The 24,656-nt window shown below is 44.2% G+C and overlaps 1 protein-coding gene across 1 annotated transcript in view; it reads right to left on the bottom strand.

Moving 5' to 3' along the window:
* The window catches only part of LOC114433882 (genetic suppressor element 1-like), a 165,233-nt gene that overhangs the window by 107,516 nt on the left and 33,061 nt on the right, over positions 1–24,656 (bottom strand). The window contains exon 2 of the mRNA XM_028402643.1: positions 16,929–17,067. Within this exon, the coding sequence (XP_028258444.1) occupies positions 16,929–17,067 (139 nt within the window). The remainder of the gene's footprint in view (positions 1–16,928; positions 17,068–24,656) is intronic.

Genomic DNA, 24,656 nt, shown 5'->3' with positions numbered 1-24,656 from the left:
AAAGAGAGAGAAGGACATAGGGTAGTGAGTGCCAGGTGGCAACAGTGGCATGTCTCTGCCACCTGTCCTGGGGAATATGAACCCTTCTCGCTCCTCCTGTTCTCCTAATGTGGGATGACACTGGCTCTCTGTCTGCCTGGTTGGCTCACTTGCTGTCAGCCTGTCCATCTATCCGTCTGACCGTCTGTCGGTCTCACTGCTAGTCGGTTAGTCAAACAGTCAGTCTCCTCATCCGTCAGCCTGTCTGTTAGCCCATTAGTCTTCCCTCTGGCTGCTGCGTATTAAAACAGCTTGGTAGCACCACCTGTATCTCCTCTTAAATGTTTATTTCTACCCATCTATTTCTCCACCTCTTCATGTTATCCTCTGGGTTTCCACAGATCCTCTTTTCATTCCTTCCCTAGCTCTTCTTCCTTTAATTTCTTCCTTGCCCACTTGGCCAAATTTCAGCCAAGCCAAGCACACTAATAAGCTTTAGCCATGCACAAGCTATCATGGCAACCAGTCATTTCAATTACAGCAACCACACGTGAACACCCCCGACACACATACACTTGCACAGACAAATATGTGCATGCACAGCGCAAGAGAAAAACAATACCTCCAGCAAAACACAAAGAGCTTGTTTCATTCTCTGCCAGCTACATTAAACTTCAAACAGGTCCTCCTCATGCTTAATATGCACTCTCCACTCTGTGGTCTCTTAGAAAGGAAATGACTGTTACAAAACACTCTGCCTGGATTGGAAAAAAAAAACTAGGAAGACACAGAGGTTAGGGTGGGAGCAACATTTCCTGACACCTAGCTTGGCAACAGGAAGCAGTTGGGAGAGACACTGCTACAGCCTACAGCCTCATCTCCACTGGTGTGTGGAGTACAAAGTGGTGTTTGAAAATGCACAAAGATGCAGGAGAACGCACACAAGCAAGCACATAAACAATCAGTCAGTTGCATACATATACACACTGGTGCACACACATACACGCACAGAGGACAGCAGAAACTCCTCCTGCCAGCCCTGCACCATCTGTCTCTCTGTCTGTGCTTCACAGCCGTGCCCAAACGGGGCCCCAGCAGAGCCAGTGTGAAATTAGCTGCCTTTGTGGGGCTTTGTCTGCTTGTGCATGTCTGTTTGGGTGTACCAGCACGCTTGGTTTAGATGCGTATTTTAGAACATATTTGCAGTCAGTCTGTCAAGAGGTAACCCATGTTGGAGTGATAATGTGGTCATGTTTGCATACGTAAGAGAGGTGCAGGGACCAAGAGAGTCCTTGGTCTGATCTGATCTGAGGGCTATTTCCCCTGACTTCTGACCTCTTAACCTCCACACTGACCCCAGCCTTTACACACTCCACCTTCACCAGTCTGACAGTAAGGTAGGTGTGTGTGTGTGTGTGTGTGTGTGTGTGTTTACATGCTATTGTCTCACCAGTTAGTCCCTGCAAGCCTATCTGGTCCTGGTCGGCCATATCTAGCTCCCAGGGTGCTCTTTGATATCCACTCAGCACTCTGACCTTTCGTAACCTTTGACCTGACCTTGTAACTTCAAGCTTTTGAGAGCTCTGCACTCCTCCCCTCTGCCTACTAATACGTGATAAATCATGTCTGGTCTGACACCATTCTGGATGCATGCATGCACACTCACACACGCACATATACACACCAATTATCCCACTGGCACATCATCACCTCACACCCCTAACATTAATGAGCCCAGAGGTTAAAGGTTGTTGACATTCCTGACCACTATTGTATGGCACACACGCACGCACGCACACACACACAGACACACACACACACAGATGCCACAACAAAAGAGACACAGAGTAGTAATGTGAAAAGCTGCTGATGTGCTCCTAGAGGGTGAATAGAGGATGTTGAATAACTGCATCAAGTCTAACATAAACATAGATAGTTTAGAGTTAAAAAGGTCTCAAGGCTGACCCAGTGTGGGGTCTGAGGTTTGTACAGGCCAGTCTGGGCTGTTGCTACCCAGACTGATGAAGAACGCTTCTGCCTTGTGACAGATAATCATTGTGTTCTTCTCTACTACAGAGTCTTGGCCAGGAGACAAACCGTCTGGCAAACAGACAGCTTTACGGCGCAGAGCTCAATCAAACTGTCTCCCTATCCAACGGTAAACACACGCACACACAGAGGCGCACAAGCAATACTTACACACACACACTGATAAAACAACCTAGAGCTAGCAGACCCTAACCCAGATTGATAACACCAAACAAATCAGTCTGTCGATTCCCCCGACTGCCTACAGGAACATAGCTTTATCAACAGTGACATTTTGATTGTTGCATACTTTACTTAACTAATTAATTTAGAAGTGTTCTAATTCAAATGTCATTAACATTGTACACTGGTTGATTTCAGCCATTATTCTTCCACAGATGAGCAGTAAAGTCAGCAGTCATGACAAAAGGAAGGAACCCTCAGCTTCACTGTGCCAAGAGCCCTCTGCTGGACACATGAGGTATGAAACCTCTGTCTCAGTGGGAAACAGCAATCAAAGCCAAAACTGAGGATCTTCTCTGCTGACATGCTATGCTCTCCTTAAGAAGAGATCCGACCCTACACAAAGAAGGAATAACATGCAAAAACAGCTTGTCCTTTGGATACTGGGTGCATACTTGTGCATGTGTGTGAACGATGATGTGAGGTTAGAAATTAGCAACTGAATGAAAGCAGAGAATGAAAATATCAGATAACATAACAACAGTTTGCATGTGTGTGTGTGCTACATGTAACTGAGGAGTTGGTCTTCACCCTCAATGTGTGTGCCCTGTGTGTTCCTCTGATTGATGACCCCTCACCCTAACCGCCACCTCCAGACCTTGCAACAATTGTTCCTTTGAGGCCCTCAGGGCCCCCTTAGGAGGTGTGTGTGTGTGTGTGTGGTTGTGGTAGAGGACCAGTCATGGCAGTCTGATTCTGAGCTGAGCTAACAGGATTAGAGGAGCCGGGGCTAAGCAGGGAGGAGTCCCCCATCACAGTTTCCCGGGGATCAGAAATGACACTCGGCCTCAGAAGGTGCCCTTAGAACTGCAGACGACTAACTTCCAATTCAAAGGTGGGAGCAGGAGGGGAACACTGAACCTATGTAGTCTGCTGCCAACTCCCAATTCTCAGAACTGCAATGAAAAAATTTACAGTGAAGAAAAGCACACATACCCTTTTTTTAAAAAAAAAAACTGTCAAGACCTCTTTTACGAAGGCACTACTCTTATTTTTAAATGCTCCCTGTGGCCAGATGAGTATGTTTCCTAGAGAATAACCAAGTGTTTTTGCATGAATGTTAAAGCATTGGTTTTAAGTAATTAAGACTTGCAGATCTCATGGTGCATAAATCTGATGCATTTGATAAGCTGAAACCAAATCAGACCACTTCAGACCAGTTTACATGCGGCTCTAATGACAGCTGGCTAAATCACATTGGGTTAATGAATTTAGGGAGTCTCTAATCAAATCTGTGTGATCTGGCAACAAGACTGACATCCATGTATGTGTGTGTGGGTGTGTATTGATAACTTCAGGAAATAACCCATATGGAGCCAGGTGAGGCAGAGAAATTCTGCTACGTGTTTCTGAGGCAGAATGAATTATGGTGTCAGGGGTTTTCTAAGGTGAAATAATAAGCATGAAGACATCAAAGTGTAGGAGGACAGAAAGAAGGAGGAAGAGAGAGAAAGAGGAGGACGTGTGTGTGTGTGTGTGTGTGTGTGTGTGTGTATGAGAGTGCATGCATGCATTCATGATTGCACATCTGGCAGCCCAAGAGTGAGGTTCCACAGTGACCCTATTTAGTTCTCCATAATATACTCACACTCATTACCACCCAGTTTGTGTGTGTGTGCACGTGTCTGTGTGTGTGTGTGCACATGTGTGTGTTATTCTAGCTGCCTCTCCCATTATGCTGTGTTTAAACATGAAGAGAGCTCTTTGAGACAAGAGAGAGCTGCATGAAGGGATCAAACAGTCGCACATACACAAACAGACACATGTCGGTACGTGCTTATACACACACACAATCTCGAACACAGACACAAACACACAGTCACAAAAACTCAATACACCCCCTACCCTACTGCTCTGATTAATAAAGGTCAATTAGCAATTATAATTTCCATATTTAATCAGTCCCCTGTGGTGTTGCTCTGTGGCCTGAGCTTTGACAACGGGCTCTTCACCACTCCCTCTCCCTCTCTCTCTCTCTCTCGTGTCTGTATCTGCTGCTCCCACTCTCCCTGTTTCTCCTTTATGTCAGGCTCTCCTGTTCTTTATATCCCCTACGTCATTACCATCTGAGCGCCCTCCTCCTCTCGAAGCCCATCCTCTCTTACCAATTCATCCTTCCATTTTCCCTCCTCCTTCTCCCTCCATCTTTCCTCCCTCCCTCTCCCTCTCTGTCTCTCCCTCTCTCTCTCTTGCTGATGAATGCATCCCCTCATTAATCTTGATGTTTTTCCTCTTGCTGTGTTCTTCCACAGGCCTTCAAACCTCTTGCTAATTGCAATTAATCACTGAGAGAAACAGATGCTAGGAACAAAGGCAACCTGGGGGGCCATGAGTCTTTACATGTGTACATTTTGTGTGTGTGTGGTGTGTACTGGGGAGAATCAGTAAACACTTGCATGTCCACGTATGTGTATCAAAAAGAGGAGGTTTGATGAAGTCTGACAGTCGGTGTACTATACAGAACCTAGGTACCTGCAAGCACTGACATCAACCCTAGGCCATCCACATGGCAACAAAAATGCAGATACTGGCAATGACAGCTCCGAAAAAAGATCTGATGTGGACACCCAAAAGCTAAAAGTGCCAAATAGATGATAAATAGAGAAAAAGCCAAATGCTAGCATGCTAACCAGTTAGCCCCAGACGGTGGTGTCTCCACATAATACCACATTGTGTCTGACGATGTGGGGTGAGTAATTGCAGTGTCTATATGCACCTTAAGGAGCATGTGAGGAAGAAGAAGTACTACTACAGTACTAATACAGAGATGTATCAATCCTTTATGTGGCTAGGAGTCATTTCTTCCTCTTCTTATGGTACCTGGGGGACTGTCAACTGTAATTTCTGAGCACATTTCTGCGTAAAGTCTGTTACAATTTCAGTCAACAGTAAAAAAAAACAAACTACTACATGTTCCTTTTTTAAAAAAACACACACACACGTGGTGATTGCTGCTGTTATTTTATTCCACCTGCAGAGAATAATCACTGGCTCTTCATGCTTTTTGTTTGTCCCTCATCTTCCTCCCTCTATCCCTCCTTCACTTGCCTATCATCACTGCTTGGCCTTCTGAATACACATAACAGCTCAGTGAGAAGTGAGTTCCCTACGTTTCAGAAGAATAAAGAAAACACAAATACTCAGGCTCTTGCATACACACATAAAAACATTATCTGTAACTGTTCAGCTGAATCACAGAGAGGAAACAGAGGGTGTGTGTATATGAGGTGGTATTATCCATCACAGCTATCTGCATCAGTTATCAACCACAAGGAGGGTGAGGGGGAAAAAGACTCTAAAAAACACAGGCACTCAAAACAAAATGGAGAAGAAATGAAAAGAAACCACAAGTCATATATTCAGCTGGTACACAAACAAGTAGTGATGTATGCATGCACACACCAGGAGGTGTGGACTCCATCTACACTATTCATATCAACGTAAGCATTGAAAAACCCATTAAATAATCAGTGGGAGATGATGCCAGACTGCTATGTTTTACTTTAACGCAAGCCTGTTTTGCTCTAAATCCACTCCAGGACACAGCAGAGTGTCCAACACAATAGACTTTAGCTTCCCCAATGCTGGGAGAGGATCATTCTAAGTAGCTTTGAGCGTCTGCATATGTGGCATCAGAGGGACAATAATGAAATCAGGCTGATCTGATATGTTCTCTCAGATTAACACAATACAGTGACCCCCATGTAACCCTGGACACGCACTATCATCCTCCAACTGCAAGATGTGAGAGATAGCAGGGCTGAAGAGGGGGTAAGCAGAAGGAGGGGAAGGTAAGACAGAGAGACAGTAAAGGGTGTAGTGTAATGAGTGTAGCACCTCATAAAGTGCTAAGAAGATGTGGTGCAGGTGTGTCTCACTCTATGTGTACTTCCTCTGTAGCCTCACACACTCTCACAGACCAGTACAAACCAAATGCCGCAGACAATTTTAGAGGCATAAAAAAGAAAAATGTGACTATAAAAATAAACAAGCATACTGAGGAATCTGTATGTATACATAAGTGTCAATGAGTCACTGTTAATGACGGCACAGTATACACAGATAGGCCCAGCACCTCTGTTCTGCAGCAGCTTCATTTGTCACTGCTGCTGTCACACTTCAAAGCCCAAAGCATATTGAGCTGTTTTCTGTTTCTAGTAAATGCAGAGTGGGAGGAGATCTTTACTGAAAGCCTTGAGAAAGCTCTATTAAGTCTCTACTGTTCTTTACCTGACAATCCTACAACTTCAAGAAATGACAAAGCCTTCACCCCACAAACACAACACCAACCCCCCATCCCTGACACACACCAACACAGTCCCCTGACAATTCCTTCCCAGCAGGCTCCACTCACCCTTTATTCATTTTTTATATATCACCTCCTGTGAGTCTATTGCTCGGCACGCAGCAATCGCTGCACTTAACCCATTATGCTAGGTAACGCTCCCCAGAATGGTCGCTCCCTCCCCGGGATAAATTATTAACTTCCTCCACATCCCACCATTTATCACTGAGCCCCATCGAGCAGAACGGGAGAACCATTGCTCATATCCATGGCAACAAGGGCCCATTTGTGCAGCAGTTGGATGCTGCTGATGATGAGGGGAGAGATGAGGAAGAGCAGGAAGCAAGAAGACAAATAATACCTGCTTTTATCAAGCCCTCTATTATTAGCATCTGAGCCTGCTCTTTTTGTTACAATTGATTTTTCTTTCTTTTCCACTGTTATTACTCTTTTTATAATCTCTACGAGCCACCCTTTGCCTCTTTCTTTTGTGGCTTGTCTCGCCTTATTCACACCACCCAGCCCTATCCTCAAGTCTGAGATGGCAGCAGTATGGGTAATTAGATCAGAGCTTTCCCTTTTGTCTCCATGGAGATGAATCATACAGTCAGGGTGACAGTCTGAGCTTTAGCGCTACGCGGTAACCTAATCAGAACGTTTGAACCCCGGCCAGAGTGGCAACATAACCTAATAATACCAACATGAACCTGCAGTGACCTGCATCCCTGCACACAGCAGGGCACGCAGACAGACAGGGGTGGCGAGTAGGTCTGGTTAAACACATCAGGTCACATCCCAGGATGTGCTTGTGTGTGTGTGTGCATGAGTGAGTGTCTGAGCTGGAGAAGAGTAGGCCCTCACAGGTGTCCTAATTCACAAGCAATCGCAGCTCATGAATAATTAAACACAAAATGCAAATGTACTCCTTTGATCATTTACATTCATGTCTAACAGCATTAATTAATCAAACAAACCTTTTCTTTATCCCCAGTGGAATAGAAAAAAAACACCAGCAGTCAGAGCACAGAAACGCTTACACACAGATGTAGGCAGACAAGTATACGGAAAAAGGAAATCCACACAGTAAACACATCGACTAAACACAACATTTAGACAGATCTGAAGAAACTAAATTCTGTGTACCGAGCAAGTTAGCATGACTCAACCTTGGACCAACCACATGGTGAAGGTGACTTAGTATCTCTTCATGTGAGATTACTCTAATCTCCTCTGGTAGCTACACCCACAGTATGCTAATACAGTTTGCATAAAAACACAAGGAAATGTAAGCATAAGCTCTATGCTGAGCGATGACCAGATGTATTTCTGTGATAGTGAGATCATTATGTGTTGTTTCGTCTTACCCGCAGATACAGGTCGCAGCGTACCTTCTGCTGCAGCATTCACTAACAAACATAACTCACAGAGCATGGTACACAATGCAAAGAGCTAATGGCACTGATGGATAACACAGGCATAGAGGCAAACACAAGCTGATCACGATTTTATAGACCTTTTGATATGCTCTCTCAGAGAGATGGACCTTATAAACAGCCACTCTTCAGCTGACCTCTTGTTTATAGCAACAGTATCATACACAAAGAGAAGGCTCATAAAGAAAGAACAAGAGCTCAGCCTCCCTCCTCCTCCCTATCCGTCCACATCTGTGTCTCTCTCACAGTCGTTTCTTGATTAGTGGTCTTCTCCTTTGCTTAACCTGAAGCCTCGTCAACCAAACTCCTCTCTTTTCCTTAATAAGTCTGTTTGCATGCAGCTCACACTTGTAGAGGCCTCATCTCCCACAAACCAAGACTTCAATACATACACAGCCAAGCTCCTATAACTTCCTGCTGGCTCCACTCTCCTCCTGTCACACCTCTCTGTCATCAATTTCTCCTCAGTGACACAGAGCGGCGCGTCTGACTTATGGAGGATATCAATATCTCAGACATAAAAGGGAGGAGGGAGGGATGCACACCTCGGGCTTCTTTTTAGGACACCTCGTAAAAACTAAATGATATTTGAAGGGGATGAGAGACGGAGGGGAATGTGCAGAGAGGGAGGAAAAGCGAGAGGCGGTTGTTAACGTTATGGCAGGGGGCTGTAAATAACTGGAATACAGTCCTACAGCGCGTGTGTGACATTTGCATCTGAGGTATTTCTGAGTGTTGACGGTTGTATTAACAAGGTTAAAAAGGACTGAGTGTTTGACTGAGTGATTGCTTGCCATATGTGTGTGTCAATTTATGTGCGAGCACAGTTGACAATGTGTATTATCCACTGGCTGATCTCACCATGGGATTTATGCTAACGGCAAGTGTCCGAAGTGTTAGTGCTAGGCTGTAAATAGCTGTCCGTCTCCGCTGACATTGCCAAACTGTCCATAAACCTGTCACCTAGGACAGTTTCAGTCACATAGGACAGAAGAAGCCAGGCAGCCATTAAAAATATCAGTTTACACTACGAAAAAAAGACTGAATTTTTGTGTGTCTAACAGAGCATTGAAAGTCCTGCAGAAAGAGCGTGGAGCTAGGGCAGGGCGTTTATGTGCGTCTAAATATTCATGATCGACAGGTTGATACCAGTTGAGAATCTCTCAGGGCATTGTAAACAGATACAGTACACAAAACTATGGTTCAGGCCTCTGACCCACTTGTACACGCACCCTCAGAACTGTACAGATACATTTGTTGATGCACACATTCAGAGGTGCTTCAGAATAAGGTCAAGGAGACGATGTTGAACTGAAGAGAGGATCAATAGAGCTCTGAGTGCACCTCTTGCTTCCCTCCCACAGTTTCTTTTGCCCTTTGGAGATCTCGTCTTCCTCATAAACAAAACCACCACCACGAGCACATATATGCAGCAGCAGCCATTATAACAGGGCATTTCTGAGGACTCATAAAGAAATGCACATCTGGTATATACCATTTCAGCTCGGTGCATGTGTCTGGATGTGTCCCAGAGGCTGTGTTCATACTACTGTGGGGGATCTATGGCAGGTTAGTCTAACTCAGTGGCACCCCACTAGCAGTAGCCTAGATGTGATAGGCAGATGAAAAGAGAACAAGGCAGTGACAGAATGACAAGCAGAGGAGAGGCAGAGAGAACATGTAAAGGACAAAATGCTTTCTTCCCTGGTTGGGAGCATCTCATTTTTTCTCATTAGGGGAACTCATCTGAGCTCAGAGGATAAAAGGAGGACTGATAGCCGGTATTTCTCTCTTACTCCATCTCTCCTCTCCTCTCTCTCTCTTTTTCTCCCACTGTGCACATGCCACCTAATTAATTACACCCTACCATCGCATTGCTACAACAACCACTGCTGGCTAATTAACAGCACGCCTCAATCATGACCCCACTTCAAGGGTTCTGGATGTGTTTGTGTGTGACTGTGAGATAGAGAGATGGAGGAGCATATCTGTGATATGCTGTGGACAGAAAGAAAATAACAGGAAGCACTAACAGGAGGTGGGGTAGAATATTAGGCTGAAAGAAGCATATGGAAGAAATGCAGTTTAAAAGGAATGGAGAAATACGTAGATGGCAATATCAGTCTGAGAGACAGATGCACAGAAGGTAAAAAAGTAGATTGATGTAGCACCTTTTCTTCATGTCCAGCTGGACTTTATCAGCCAAACTGGAGCCAGAGAGGCTGGTATGGGAGTCCCAACTATGGGGTGTTTCACCCCGGACACGTCACAACCAATCCCCCAGAGTCTGTCTGAGCATGGCCAGGCCTCAGTGCTGCTACAGCCCACCAGACCAGGCTCCCTGGCTCCTACTACCCCACACATGTACTGATTGTATCAGAGAGAAACTCACACACACACACACATAATAGAGACTGTACAAGCTGCACACCACGTACACCTCATGGCTGAACTGACTGCAAGTGAAATAAAGAGACAGATAGAGAGGGAGGCAGCTATAATTTGTTTAGTGTATGTGATTGCATTAGTGTCAGGGTCATATTATTCATCACCCACACCACACACACACACACACACACTGCACTGAAGCCCAGTGGGGCAATCATAACATTAATAGTGCTTGACTTGACACACACACACACACTCTTCCTGTGTGTCTGCTAAATAGTTCATAACACAGAAGAGATGAGGTGAAAAAAGAAAAATAGGGACCACAGAGGAGGTAGAAGTGTGAGAACAGGACATAACTGAAGAGATAAAAGCCGGGAGATAAAAACAGAACAATATTTAACTTGACTGTGACTGAGATGATGCATGACAAAATAAATATTAAGCTTTATGAACCATTAACACGGTATATACATCCAAATGTGTACATAGAATAAATAAATACATTTTTACTCAAAGTGTGTGATTACATCTTCAGGTGAGTGTTTTTCAGTATTAGACATACCTTCAAGATAGGTGCATAGAATGGAAATGACATCTAAATACACTTGAACACCACAAATAGAAAATGTAGAAAAGAAGGATGGCATCAGAGAGAGAGAGAGAGAGAGAAAGAGAGAGAGGGAGAGAGAGGAAGAAAGAGTGAGAGTGAAACAGAATGTACCAGTAATGGACCCACAGCAGAGAAGAGAGGCCATGTTCGCTGTCAGCCATTAACATGGCCAGAACTAAATTATTCACTACACTCTGTCACCTTACACATGCCCGGGCTAACATAGACTAAAGAGGGCTGTGTGTGTATGTGTGTGTGTGTGTGAATGAAGAGTAGCTGGAAAAGGAGGATTCCTTTGAAGGAGGAACTCAGCATTGCCATCCTGTGGCTAAAACACGTAAGACAAGCAGCTTCTAATAAGAGGCTACACACCCCTGGTACCTCAGTCTCACAGTACACACAGGTACAGACCAGATTAGAAATATGGAATAAAATTAGTTTGCTAAATAATACATGCAAATACTATAGAAGCTCTAACCTTTTAATGCCCTTTGAGGAGTATACAGTGCACACAAAAACATGTACAGAGAACTGTTTTGTGTAGAGGAAGCTGATTTCCATGTATCCTGCTGGTTTACTATGGAACAGGAGAGGGTGGTTAGGAGGAGCAGCTGGGCAAACAATACAACCTCACCTGGAGTCATTTACATGGATTGCTTGTGGATCTGTGCCTCTGTGTGTGTGTGTGTGTGTGTGTGGTTGTTATGTTGAGAGGGGTGTCTCCTGTTGCTGCACTTCTTCATCATGTTCCTCAAAGTGCCGTTGGCTAGGAAACCAGAGAGAGAGGGAAACATGAGAGACAAGTCAAGGAGCACAGTTTCGGGTAAGAGCAAGACAAAATGGGGAAGAAAAGGCAGACAAATGAGAGAGAGAAAATAAAAGCACAGGATCTTGGAAGAGAGTGGTGGTGGGGGTTGAGAGAGATGGAGGAGGGAGTTATGGAAGGGAGGCAAAGAGCATGTGACAGTGCGACCCATGCCTCCCACTGACAAGCTTTATTACAGTCCCACCTGCAGAGAGACAGCAAAAAGCACTTAGTCTCAGCCAAGTCCGCTGACAGTGGAGGGCAGTTTAAAGGGAGGAAAGGAGAGAGGGATCGAAGAGCAGGAAAACAGCTGGATGGGAGAAAGGGATGATTAAAGTCATGAGAGGGAGAGGAAAGGAAAGGAGAGATTAAGACGGGAATGACGAAAATACGACAATAAAAGAGAAATAAAAGCACAATATTTAATTCAATATTTCTGATCAGTACTGATAAAAAATGTGCTTTTACTTTTAATTATTATATATAAACACCAGCATGTGCAGGTTTAATCTTGCCTGGACACCTGTTTCCTGGTAAAAGTGGGGTCAGAGGTCAGAGTCTGCAGCTTTCTCACTAAGTGGTCATCTTTTCCAGAGCTACTGCTGAAACATGTCTGTAACCTGACCTCACTGCGCCACGGCAAGCTATAACCTCACATCAGGTGGCCTCAGTGTCTAAATATATCTTCCTTAGAAGTCCAAATGAGGACATTTTTAGCCCACGCTGCACAGAGCTGATGTTACATGCAATTCTGTGCAAAGGTTTTTGGCACTAGAAGTATGGAGAGAATACTAAAAACTGTAGTGATATAGTGATGTTGCACACAGTTTTTTTAAGAGACTTGGTAGGTGGGTTACAAACAGAGAACCTGGTCCTTGTGTGGATTCAGGCTGTCTCAGGTGCCTCTGTCTTTTCATGCAATCTCCAACTACCATAATGATGTTGAGAGCAGAACTCTGTAGGGGCCAAAACCTTGCTGCAGGGCTCCTCCTGTCAAATGATGGTTTAGTACATTTGGTTGATGATGGATACAGATCTAAACACTCTAGTGTATGTACCCATGTCTGCTGTGATCCAGCCACATTTTCCCTCTGGAAAACCAAAATATCCTCAGACGCTTTTTGCTATCATCATTTAGTACAATTCATGCGATCTCTGACAAGGAAATAATTAAGGGGATGAAATGAAGAAAGGTTTATTACTTCCTGAATGCTGACAGCTCGCATCTATTAGTGCTCCAGCCTGCTGATGTATCTGCTGATGAGCTATGGCCAAGTAATGACGTGCTCCACTGGCTGAGAATCTATAGGTCTCTCCCTGAGTCTACACTTTCTGGTTTCCAGGCTCTGGATGGAAAACCACAGTCAGTAAATCAAACCCATCCAGAGGTGAAGCAGGAGAAAGTGAGGCAAAGATAGAAACAGAGAGCAAGAGAGGAGCGAAGAGGGGGTTAACAGCCTGTTTCTTAGCCTTTCAGAGAGGAATGTGTTGGAAAGGGTACAAATCAACCAGGAGTGACTGCACAATAAGGTCAGTGTGACCAGAGGAGAATCCTGACTTAAATGCTAGACTTGCACACACACGCACACACATATACAAACGCATTCAACACGCAAATGCAAACAAAGTAAGTGATTGAGTCGGGGCATAAGCCCGTGCCCACCCTGTGAGTGGCTAATAACCATGGCACAGTGCCAAACCCACTGTCTCCTGACTAATTCCCCCATGCCCGCCAGGACTGGCGCCACACTGTAGAACAGAACTCCGTTTCTCAAAAACCCTGTGATCATTATACTTTACTGAATTACTCAAATAAATGAATGAAAAAACAACAGTCATACAGAGCAGCCAGCTTGCTTGCCCTCTGAAAAAAAATAATAAAATAAGACAACAGGAACACTGTGAATTAATATTTGGTTGTTGAGGCTGCCTCCACTGCACACACACTTCATTGCCAACAATTATTAAAAAGGGTAGTGAGGTGGGGCTCTGCCAGGTGCGGCGCTGCCAGGAGACTCGGCATACCCTGGTCTCTAGTGGCATTTTAATCACATATACCAAACACACGCTTCCATCTGCTGTGCTTCATTGAAGTTATCCACCCTTCCTCCTCCTGAGAGAGGGAGCAGAGGAGCGCAAGCAGGTGGTGGTGTCGCCGCCCCCATCTTCATCTCCAACACATTCCATGTTACTCTCAGCTCCCCATCCCTTTCCTTCCCCACCTCTCAGCACATCAATCTTACAACATCATAGCTACCTTCTTGCTTGTGCTGCACCTCTCATCCACCTGCTGCTCTCCTCTGTGTGCAGTGTATATGTCATGTGTTTTCCGAGACTCTCATGCTTCAAGCAACAGTTCCTCGAAAGCCAATGTAGGTTCCAAGAACCTGTGAATTACACCCCACCCCCTCCGTGCCCCGACCATCACCCATGCCCCATCTTCAGTAGTGCTCCGTGCTCCCACAGTGGGTAATTGTGATTGTATTGAACTGGCCATCAGCCAAGTGCACAAGACTGCCAATTCTGCCAAGTCCAGCTGTGCTGCTGCAATCAAAACACACTCACAGCTTATCTCATGACAATCACATCATCAGCATGTGTAATTCACTTGCCAAGACACAAATATGTATGCACAAACATAAACACACATCCCTTTGAATGTATTTGCTCAGTATGACAAGGACAGAAGGCAGAGAGTAAAGATAAAAAATCAAAGTGAGACTGTTGGATGCTGCAACATGAAAAAGAAGTGAATCATGTCAGAAATGTTGTCACCATAAATTCTGGTCTTTTTATTTCCTATGTGTCACTCTCTCAATTAGATATTGTCACAGTCAGTGTAGCAGGGGTTCAACTTGGTCCTTTACCCCCAATCATAGTGTATTGACTGCAGGGTTACTTTGAGCCTGACTGCTGGTGGGAACATGTTCCACATACCTGAAGCTTTCTGTGGCCAGCCAAGTCACGTCCTCCACTGCCCTCCAGCTTGCTTTCTGTCTGATAGGGGCTTGTGATAGACATCTGCACTTTTTTTTAAATAAGAACTGGGTTATTTTTAAACCATTTTTGATTTATGTGACCCAGCAGCAAGCAGACTGTATGGACAGCAGGACTGAAATTGTGTCTATCAGCCCAACTCTATACAGCACCACTATGGCTGCTTGCATAGGGACATATTCAATGATTTAAATCTAACAGTCTTGAGATCATGGCTTGCTATGTACCTCTTCTACTCTTTTCTGTGTGAACACTGCAAGCATGTCTTGTGCACGTTTCTTGCCTGAGCAGAGGAAATGGGCCGTGTCATGTCGGTGTGAGCTACAGAGCAACACGAATGATGGAGAGCTCTTAAATAACTCATGAAAACCCCGGTCTCAACCCACACTCGACCACTGGGAGGATCATTCGGTGTCACATGTGTGTGTCTGTGGATGTGCGGTGGCCCCTCATGTCTTGACTGTTTAACCAAGTGCATTTGTGGTTGTGCTAAGAGTCTATGTGAGTGTGTGTTCATTTGGAAAGAGAGCATGAGATGAGGTTCTGTAAACGACAGGGGGGCCCTCATGGCTAAACAGAAATAGCCTTAGAGAAAAGAGAAAAAGGAGGCCTAAGCAGGAGAGAGCCATAAGCAAAAGAGATGAGTGAAGAGAGGAGTGGAGAAATAAATAATCTCACAAAATGGTAGTGTTTATAAGTGTAAACATTTGCATAAAAAGTGAAAGGTCAGACAGAATATGGGACGAGATACCAAATGGAACAACAGTTCAGCTACATGATAAGAGGAGACAGCTAGCCATAAACACACTGAGCTCCAATACTCACAGTACTGATGGCCTCCCTCAGGACATACTCACAAACACAATTTTAATGTGTGTTTGCCTGCTTCCACATCACTTCTTAGTATCCCTTTATCAGGACTGGGATTTGCATGATCACCACGTGCCCGCATGATTAGCACTGGCTCCATACCACAGTCCAAAGCCAATATAAACTGGTTTACAAGAATGACTGCATAAATTAAGATGACCTCTTCATAACAACTTTTCTCACACAGAACAATCAAAGCCTGCTTAACCCCACCTCAGCATGTGCTTTAAAAAGTCATGCAGATGTTGTGCAGTCAGAGTGGTGCCTCGAGTCAACTGTCTCATGTACCAGCTCTCCCTTTCACTCATTCAACAGGCTGTGTGTGAAAAAAAGGCGTTCACACACTGGCAGCCTGTCTAGTGCACGCCACCTTTCTTTCGATGACAGCTCGATATGACCCCACCATTTCACTAATCTTGACTCTTGAGTCATGTGATCAGTTACTCCCTTAACTACAGAGGTTAACTGATTATCCCACAGTGAGCTTCACATTAACAACAAATGTCTCTGTAAAACCAAAACCAAAAGGAGGTACTGATGTGTGTTTGTACAGTGTTTGATGTTTCAGTCTTTGTGGTGCCAAGTTTGCATTATTTACAATTACAAGCAGTTGCCATTAAACAGTGCAGTCAAAGGATGTTGAAAAGATCATATGGCTATGAGATTTGCAAAACAAATTCCAGGCAAATTCTTACTATCTGGACTAATCTCACTCTGCAGCAGATATATGTTGACTGTTGAGATCAACCAGATAGAAGACAAAGACGTTTGTCAAATGTTTGAGTGGAGAAGGTGATAGGTAGCGCAGGTATATAAAGAGGCAGTGGAGTGTGGTTGAGAAGCTGAGGTGTTTGCGGGCATGACAGCACAAGAAGACCTCAGCAGTTTTTTTTGTCACTTGTCAAGTGTTAGATCTGCCTCAGACCTCATCTCATTCACTCCAGGGGTTTCACTACTTCCTGTCCACACAGCAGAGGCAGGAGGACACGTCACACAGGAAAAAGAGGCAGAGATAAAATGCTTAAATGACAAAGTGCATGTTGTAATTGAATGATGAAGACTAAACCAGAACATTTAAAACTGCATGTTCTAAGTGAATGCTTCCCACGCAGCTGTGGCCACACACAGTGACAACATCACGAAATGCAATATTTAACATGTCAAAAGAATAGCAAAATAGAATGTAACTGCATAGGTGTGAAGTACTATTAAATATAGGATTAAATATAGAAGGAATGAAGAAGAGGAAAGCATTAAAGGTAAGAAATAGTGGCATTAAGGACTCACTGGAAAGTTGACAGTCAGTTCTGTCTGGCTCCACAGTGTCTGGATGAGAAGGGGTGTGGTCACCTGCAGGATGTGTGGACCCGGAACGGGAGTCCAGCTCCTTACTGCCTCCAACTGCACTCTCAACCACAGCACTAGCCTGAAAGATAGAAAGACAAACCGTATTTAACATTCTGGATGGCTGATAATCAAGAAAAACACTATCCCCTAGATTAAAAATCGACAACAAGATATAGATTATGATTCTCCTGAACGCATGAGGCTGTGGAAGTGTTACAGTACAAAGCATCAATATCTGTGGGGAAAAAAAGCAATATTGGCATAATCATCAACTCTAACCAATAAACAGAGATGGATGGTGTAAATACAGCAATTAACTGCAGATCTATTTTGTTAGTGGTGCAGCCATTTTTAGCTGCTGTCACAGCACTCACATTTCTGCTATAAAAAGACAACAACTAAAGGGGATGCAGCTCTGGGTGAAGAAGTGTCCCTTCCCTGAAGTGACAGAGCTGCAAAACAGACAGACAGACAGAATCAAAGAGGGAGAGAGACACACAGAGAGACAGACTTTTCCTGACAGACCAAATCTGTTTGTATGTGCTCTATACTCTGCTCCCTTCCACAGCTGAAAGAGGAAAGAGGGATGAGACTTCAGGAGAGAGACAAGCTGACCATGAAAAGCAGAGGGAGAAGCAGAGGGTAGCTGTCAGCGAGGAGAGAGAGAGAGAGAGAGAGAGAGAGAGAGGAGTGGAGGAGATGTAAAAAAAAAAAAAAAAAAAACTGTGATGGTTCCCTTCATTGACGAGTAGCAGGGAGACAGGCAGGGGAGGTGCAGCGCATCTTAAGACAAAAAGGCACCCTGGGCTTATGAAATATACATAGCTCTCAGCTGGAGACAGAGACACAGAGCGACAGTGCAGAGGAGGGCCCTGAAGACTGACGAGACTCCACTACCCCTCCTAAACACACACTGCTAAAAATAAAATACACAGACACATTCCTAATGACTTCTCATGAGGAGCCAGGGGGGAAGTAGTTAGTGCTTTTTTTTCTGCTTACTGCATGTGTGTGTGTGTGTGTCTGTTTGGTTACATTCACACACACATATGCAGGTGTTTGTGAACATCAAAGTGCACTGCTGCTTCCTCCTACAGTTAGAGGCAGAGTGGGCAAAGCCACAGCAGTGACTATGACACAAAAAAGGGTTTGGGCTGTTGGCCTATATGTAAATTCACCTACAGGTCAGGAGGGATTTTTCAGGTGAGGGAGATTATTTCAACTGTCTCTCTCAGACCTGCCCACCTGCCCTCTTTTCAAGCCCTGACAGCTGCCACACAGCAGTTAAAAATCATTTAAACAGCCCTCACTTAATAAACTCACCCTTTATTCAGCTAACAATCACCTCTCCTCCAAAGTTTCTCTAATGGCAATGCCACTGAAGCATTGAGATTTTCATATGACTGTGTGTGTGTGTGTGTTTAGGAAGAATATCACTGGGTATATCCACTTCTTTGCTTTATTGAATTTCCCTACTTATCTTATCCTCCTCATCAGAAACGTTGGGCGTGCCTACCCATTTTACATTTCTTCCCACAGCAGGTGTGATCGTGCAAGCAAATAGTCATGTCTGAGCACGGGATTACATCCACTCCAGAAAACACACACAGCAAACATGCCTACAGGTTTCCTAACCTTTCCTGCACCTTGCTCACTCTCTCACTCACTTTTTCTTCTTACTTTCTTCCTAAAGCACAAAGTGTGAGTCATAAATACACGAGTCATTTATGTCTAAATAATTGTGGAATATAATTATTTATAGAACATCATGTTCAAGCCAAGGAATTACCGATACAACTATTAGTTACCTGTAGACAGTGGCTCTATTAGAGTGGCTTTATTTAGCAGTGTGCAATAATTTGGTACAACAAAACACAGCAGGGGATTGTATTACACTGATAGATAACTACCGTGAAAGTCACATATTACTTTAATAAGTAGTGCACACAGTGTACTAAGTGCAAATAGTGGTATCATGTAGGTTTAATGGGTCATTAGTTGTTGCTAAGCACTAAATGTAAAGCCAGTGGATTTGCAACAATTGCTACACAACACTTTTCATGACAAGTTTGCTCAGGCTTATGTGAAAACATAAGTCCTAATGTTGCCAGTAAAGCAGTTTTTCTTTGTTTCCTCAGCAAAAATAAAAGTAAACTAAAGCTACATTAGATGATTTTTACGAGTTGATATGCACAGTCATGTTGATATATGCCATCAGAATAGACCAGAAAAAGCACAGGAACATTTAAGATGCTGCGCAGGAGTTTCAGGGGGTGAAATGAGAAAGATCTACAGAGGTAGTACTAATTGAGGTTAATTCCACAGTTCAGCATTATCTCCTCTAATCGGTAAGGAGGAAGGATAATGGATGATGTTGCAGGACATGCAGAAAGCCTGCCAGCAGCAATCACATGTTAGTGTGGAGTACTGTATGCCCTCAAAGGATCACAAGACATCAGTAGCTGAGTGCAGATCTTAATAGAAAGCTGCAGATAAACAATCTAGAGGAAAAAGTATGCATGCTTATGTGCCTGTATGAGTGTCTCAGAGAGAGGGGCTTGTCAGTCAAGAGTGTCACAACCTCTCTATTCATTTGCCTGTCTCAACCCACAAATCACCCAACAGTCTCTTGAAATAGTGTTGACATGGTCCTGCACACAAACACACAGCCTTCTCTGGGCCCTGTACTATACTTGCAGGGATATAGAGGGAGTGAGGGTACAAAACATATCTTCAAAAACACCCCTGCACCTTTTTGAATTCATCTTTTTCTCTTATACACACTAATTGTGACCTAATACAGGCCTCTTAAGACAGACTCTTTCATCAAAGCCCTGCTCATCAATACTAATGCTCCACACAACATCTGCAGTTCAGCACCTACGAGATTCATTAAGGAGGACGAGGTCAAAAGCAATAGGATATATCGATAAACAGAGGAGGTGAGCACATGTGTGTGTGTGTCACCAGGGCTATCCATAAACACTGCTGACAGTCTAGACAGGAAATACACTTGAGGATGTCAATAGGTTGGTCAGCAGGAGTGAGAGGAGATCAATAAGAACACAGGATGATGTCAGTGGCTGCAGATGAGATCAGAGTCAACTAAGGACAAGTTTTGATTTAAAATTATTAGTATTATCAAAAGCATTCCATATTTGGGAGCCTTGGAGGGAGTACAACTATAAACTGAACCAATGTTTTGTAAAGAAAGAAAATATATTTCGTTCAATGAATCACAAAGAACTCCTCTACATGCAACTGACAAGTTAAGTGAGTACAGACTTCTGCATGACTTTCAAGCAATAAAGTCTCAATTCTGTCTTTGTCTGGTGGTCTGATGCCAATTCCAATTGTTGGCTCCCTAAATTCCTACCGTGTTGCATCATCTGATGTTAGAGTGTTGCAAAGCAGATGTTAATTCATGTGAAAATACCATGGATTATAACTTCAGCATTATTGGGAATAAATACCTCCAGTAGCAATGATCCTCCCTTGAGATTTGTGAAAATGAAGGAGATGAAGCTGATTTCACCCACAGGACATGACTGCCTTATATCACGTTGCCTTCTTTTGCCAGGGTGTTTGGGTGTGAGCGCCTGTGTGTGTGTGTGTGTGCACGCTCTGGTCGGTGTGTGTTTGCGTGTGTTCTGAGCTCTACTGACATTTCCTCAAACGTGGTTGACATTTCCAGGGGATTTGAGGATTTGATCCCCTCTGTGTTTGAAGAGCTGTGTGCTGCCCTCCTCATAACACTGAGGGAAACGCTGCAGCAGAGCCGACAGCGTGCCTTGCCTTCAGGGCCTTGGGACTACAGCATTTGGAGCAGCCCGTCCTCATTCACCCACAGTGTGATCAGGAGAAGATCTGCACTATACATTGCCTGCCTTTTAGAGATGACTAGTTCACTGCTTGGTCTTTTACTTAGTCTTGCCGTTTTCCCCTGAGCTGTGGAGTGTTTCTGCTTCTCTCAACTGAGGCAGAAAAGCTATCACCAAAAGATATGAGAGAAGAAAGTAGATAGAGATAGTGTGTGAAGGAGTGAAAGGGAGAGAGAGAGAGAAAGAGAAAGAGAGAGATCTGTTTCTCCTGCTACAGGCTGGTTAGTGGAGCGAACTGACACAGACTGACATCTCTCTTCCACGGAGACTGAGTTAAAAAGAGACTTGCTACTCTTTGTCCATTACTCTCTCTCTCTTTCCAACCTTCCCACTTTATACTCTTTTAGCTGACCCTCTCTCTCTCTCTCTCTCTCTCTCTCTCTCTCCCTCTCTCTCTGCTCACCCTGAGGCTCCCATGTCTTGCTTTTTCTGCCTGGATGGACTGTTCAGCAGTCCTGTTCAAGCCTGGGGCTTAAATTACACCCTACCACCCTGTGTGCCACACATGCACACACGTACTATATATGCCCACACATCACACACACACACACAAGCCCATACAGTAGCCACAAGGAGGCTCAGGGCCCAAACACAGGTCAGGTTGGGGTCAGTTAAGGGCAGAAGGACAGGAAGCCCGGCAGAGGCAAGCCTCACACAGGCTGATGTAAGGGCGACTGGATAGAAATGAAATAAATTCACAAAGCAATTTGTATTCATTTAAAATGGTATACATGCATGCACCACATATCATCTGTCTTTAGACTAACTAAAGAATTTGGCTTGCTTACAGCATTTGTCTGAATGATTACAATGCATCATCACAACTCATCATCATGTGGATAATTATTCAACAAAATAAAACACATCATTACACTGTTCACCATATGTCCCAACAACCCCTTTGACTACAACACTGGAAAGGATGCTGGACCTGACCTTGGAGCATGCCAGAATTAGCTTTAGTGTCTGGTCCAAAAAAATACATTAGCAAACATTATAATTGCTAATCAGATTCAGACTGAATCAGCAGTACTTTTTTAAGCCTTACCCATCTGTGTGATGCACACAGAAACTCCCCAGCAGCACAGGAAACTGGAGGTCAGCGGCTTAGCCAAGGTGGATGCTGATCTGAACTCATGTCCTCAGTATCATCCTGCCCTTCAAATGCCAGTGATGTCATTGTTGTAAAACATGTGCATCCTAATGGAGAGCAGAGCTCAAAGGAATGGAAGTGGCACATTTAAATTATTACAGTAAAAATTCTGTCACTTCCTGGGTCTGTTTGTTCTCAAAAACAGGATGCATTGATACAAATGTCAAACAGCATTTATTGACCCCTGTAGCATACATTTTATTCACTGGTCTGAGCAGGAGGAGGGAGGCTTTCAACGTTAGATTTTCACTAACCCACAGCATATATTCACAGCATCTGTAGTGTCTTTCACACCATCATGTCTAGTTGATCCACAGAATTCAAATTCAAGGTTCTGAGACTACTTTTTCAGTAATACGATGGATCAAGATAAATGCAGCTTCCTGGCACAACAGTCTGTTCTGGTACTAATAATCCAAATAGATGAATACATTCAATTCTGCTCACTTGCAATACTGTAAACAAACAAAATGCATAAATATGGGCAGACACGCATACAGCTGCACACAACTGCAGGGCTGTGTCCTTCTCTCAAGTCTGCTGGGAAGTCTAACAGGAAGAGGGTAAGTACTATCGATTGGTTTCTTCCTGCTTGACCTGGCTGTCAGAGTGAAAACAAGATGACCGCTTCACTGCTTTTCACTGTGGCATACACACACACACACACGCGACACACACACGCGTTGTAGCTCATTATAGTGTAGATCAGCAGTCCTGATCAAGTCATTTGTGTGACCAAAGATGGTTAGAAAGACGTAATATTAGCAAAGAATATGGGGGGAAAACTTTATGAAGCCTTCATTAGGTAAACCATGACACCAATACTAGCTGTTTGTGACCTGTCACACGCCTCTTCCAGGCTCTAGGTTGTGCTTAAATATTTGCCTTGCATACTCTTTAAGTCAGAAACATGTACATGGCATGTAAGGCTGAGAAAAGGCACTTAGGACAATATGAAACACCCCTCTGAGCAGCACTGTGACATTATAACCAGAAATTTCTGCTGCACGCAGCTCTCTTAGATGGCATTTTGATAAGAAGCAAAAGAAAGCTGGAGGGATACAAATCAGACTGAGGGATAAGTGCATGATAAACAGACTGATGGTGACAGAGAGGCTGCTCATTGTGCCTTTACAAATCGAAGGCAGGGATGGAAGCAGCAACACAGTGAAACCGTGTGTGGGTGGATGTGCACTAATGACACTACCTTTTTGTTTACAGCCATACATAAACATCTTATCTAACAGTCGTGATCAGACGCATCACTATAACTCCACCAAATACATACACCTCTAAAAGTGGAGGGGAGTAGAGGAGCAAGCAAGATTTGCCTAACCAGCTAAATGGACAATATCTCCTATTGTTGACAGTCAGCCAAAGTTCTAAAGGCTCACAGTGCTTAGTTTTTATTTCACAATAAATGGTTAATACTTACCATATTTGTATCTATATATCATCAGACTTTATTGCTCCATTTACTCGCAAATGTGAATGGCTGGTGTCAGCCAAAACCACTGCTGCATTCACATATCTGCTGCCAGGCCCCAGGAAAATATATACAGTAGGTAATATATACAGCAGAGCACAGCAAAACAACTCTATTCTCGAGGGAGAGAAGAAAGTAGGGAGACGGTGAGAACAAGGCAGAAAGAGATACACAGATAGAAGAAGAAGAAGAAGAAGAAGAGAGAGAGAGAAAACACAAAGGGCTGTTTTCTGCTGGGTGGGTAAAGTGTGTCCAGGGGGCAGCTGAGTGAGCACACACAACACAAAGCCTGTCATTAGTTCCAGCTTTCTGCAGACACAACAAACTGTGTGTGTGTGTGTGTGTAAGAAAAAGAGAGTGACGATGCATGTGTGCCGCTGGGTGCGTGTAAAGGTTTTGTGCATATGTGTGGAGTTTCAGACATTGACAAAAGCCTGTGTTGTTGTGCTTGTCTTCTCTGATGTACAGCTCCTTCAGGATCACAGCCCGGTGCAGTCAATACCCGTTCTGCCTGCTCGTGTGAATGTGTGTGTGAGATTTAGTTGCAACGTATGGATCCCCCTTCCTCCTCTCTCCACCTTCCCCTCCCCTCTTTTTTCTCCATCCTGCTTTCTGTGTCTTCCTCTGACACCACCCCACACACACACACACACACAGCCTTCTGTCTACCAGCTGCCACTTTGCAGCCATTCATTAGAGCTATGATTAGCCAGTAGAGGAATGTCATGTAGCTACAGCCACCTCCTCACCCCGACCCTGACCTTTCACCTTTGGACAACCTCTGGTGACCTCGAGCAAGCAGCTACTTTTACCCCGCGCTGACACACTCCATTAGGCCTGACACCTGCTTCTGCACACATCGGATTCACAGTGTGTGCACAAACATGCAAACGCAAAAACAGAAGGATGCAAAAGATGGCAGCAGACACAAGATTCAGAACACTTACTTATGCACAGGCACACACAAACACAATGGCCTTTGCACATGCTAATGCAGTAAGGCGGCCCTTTTATGAGATTACACAGTCATTACAGAAAGAGGGTCATGTGGGGCACCTGTAGCTGAGCGGCTCCACAGTCTATCAGGAGCATGCGTGTATGTGAGTGTGTGCGACACACAGAGAGGATAAAAGGCACAGAATATGTAC

The sequence above is a fragment of the Parambassis ranga genome, chromosome 3 (assembly GCF_900634625.1).
Source record: "Parambassis ranga chromosome 3, fParRan2.1, whole genome shotgun sequence".
NCBI lineage: Eukaryota > Metazoa > Chordata > Actinopteri > Ambassidae > Parambassis > Parambassis ranga.
Note: the sequence above shows the minus strand (reverse complement) of the source record. Positions and strands in the feature narration are given on the sequence as shown.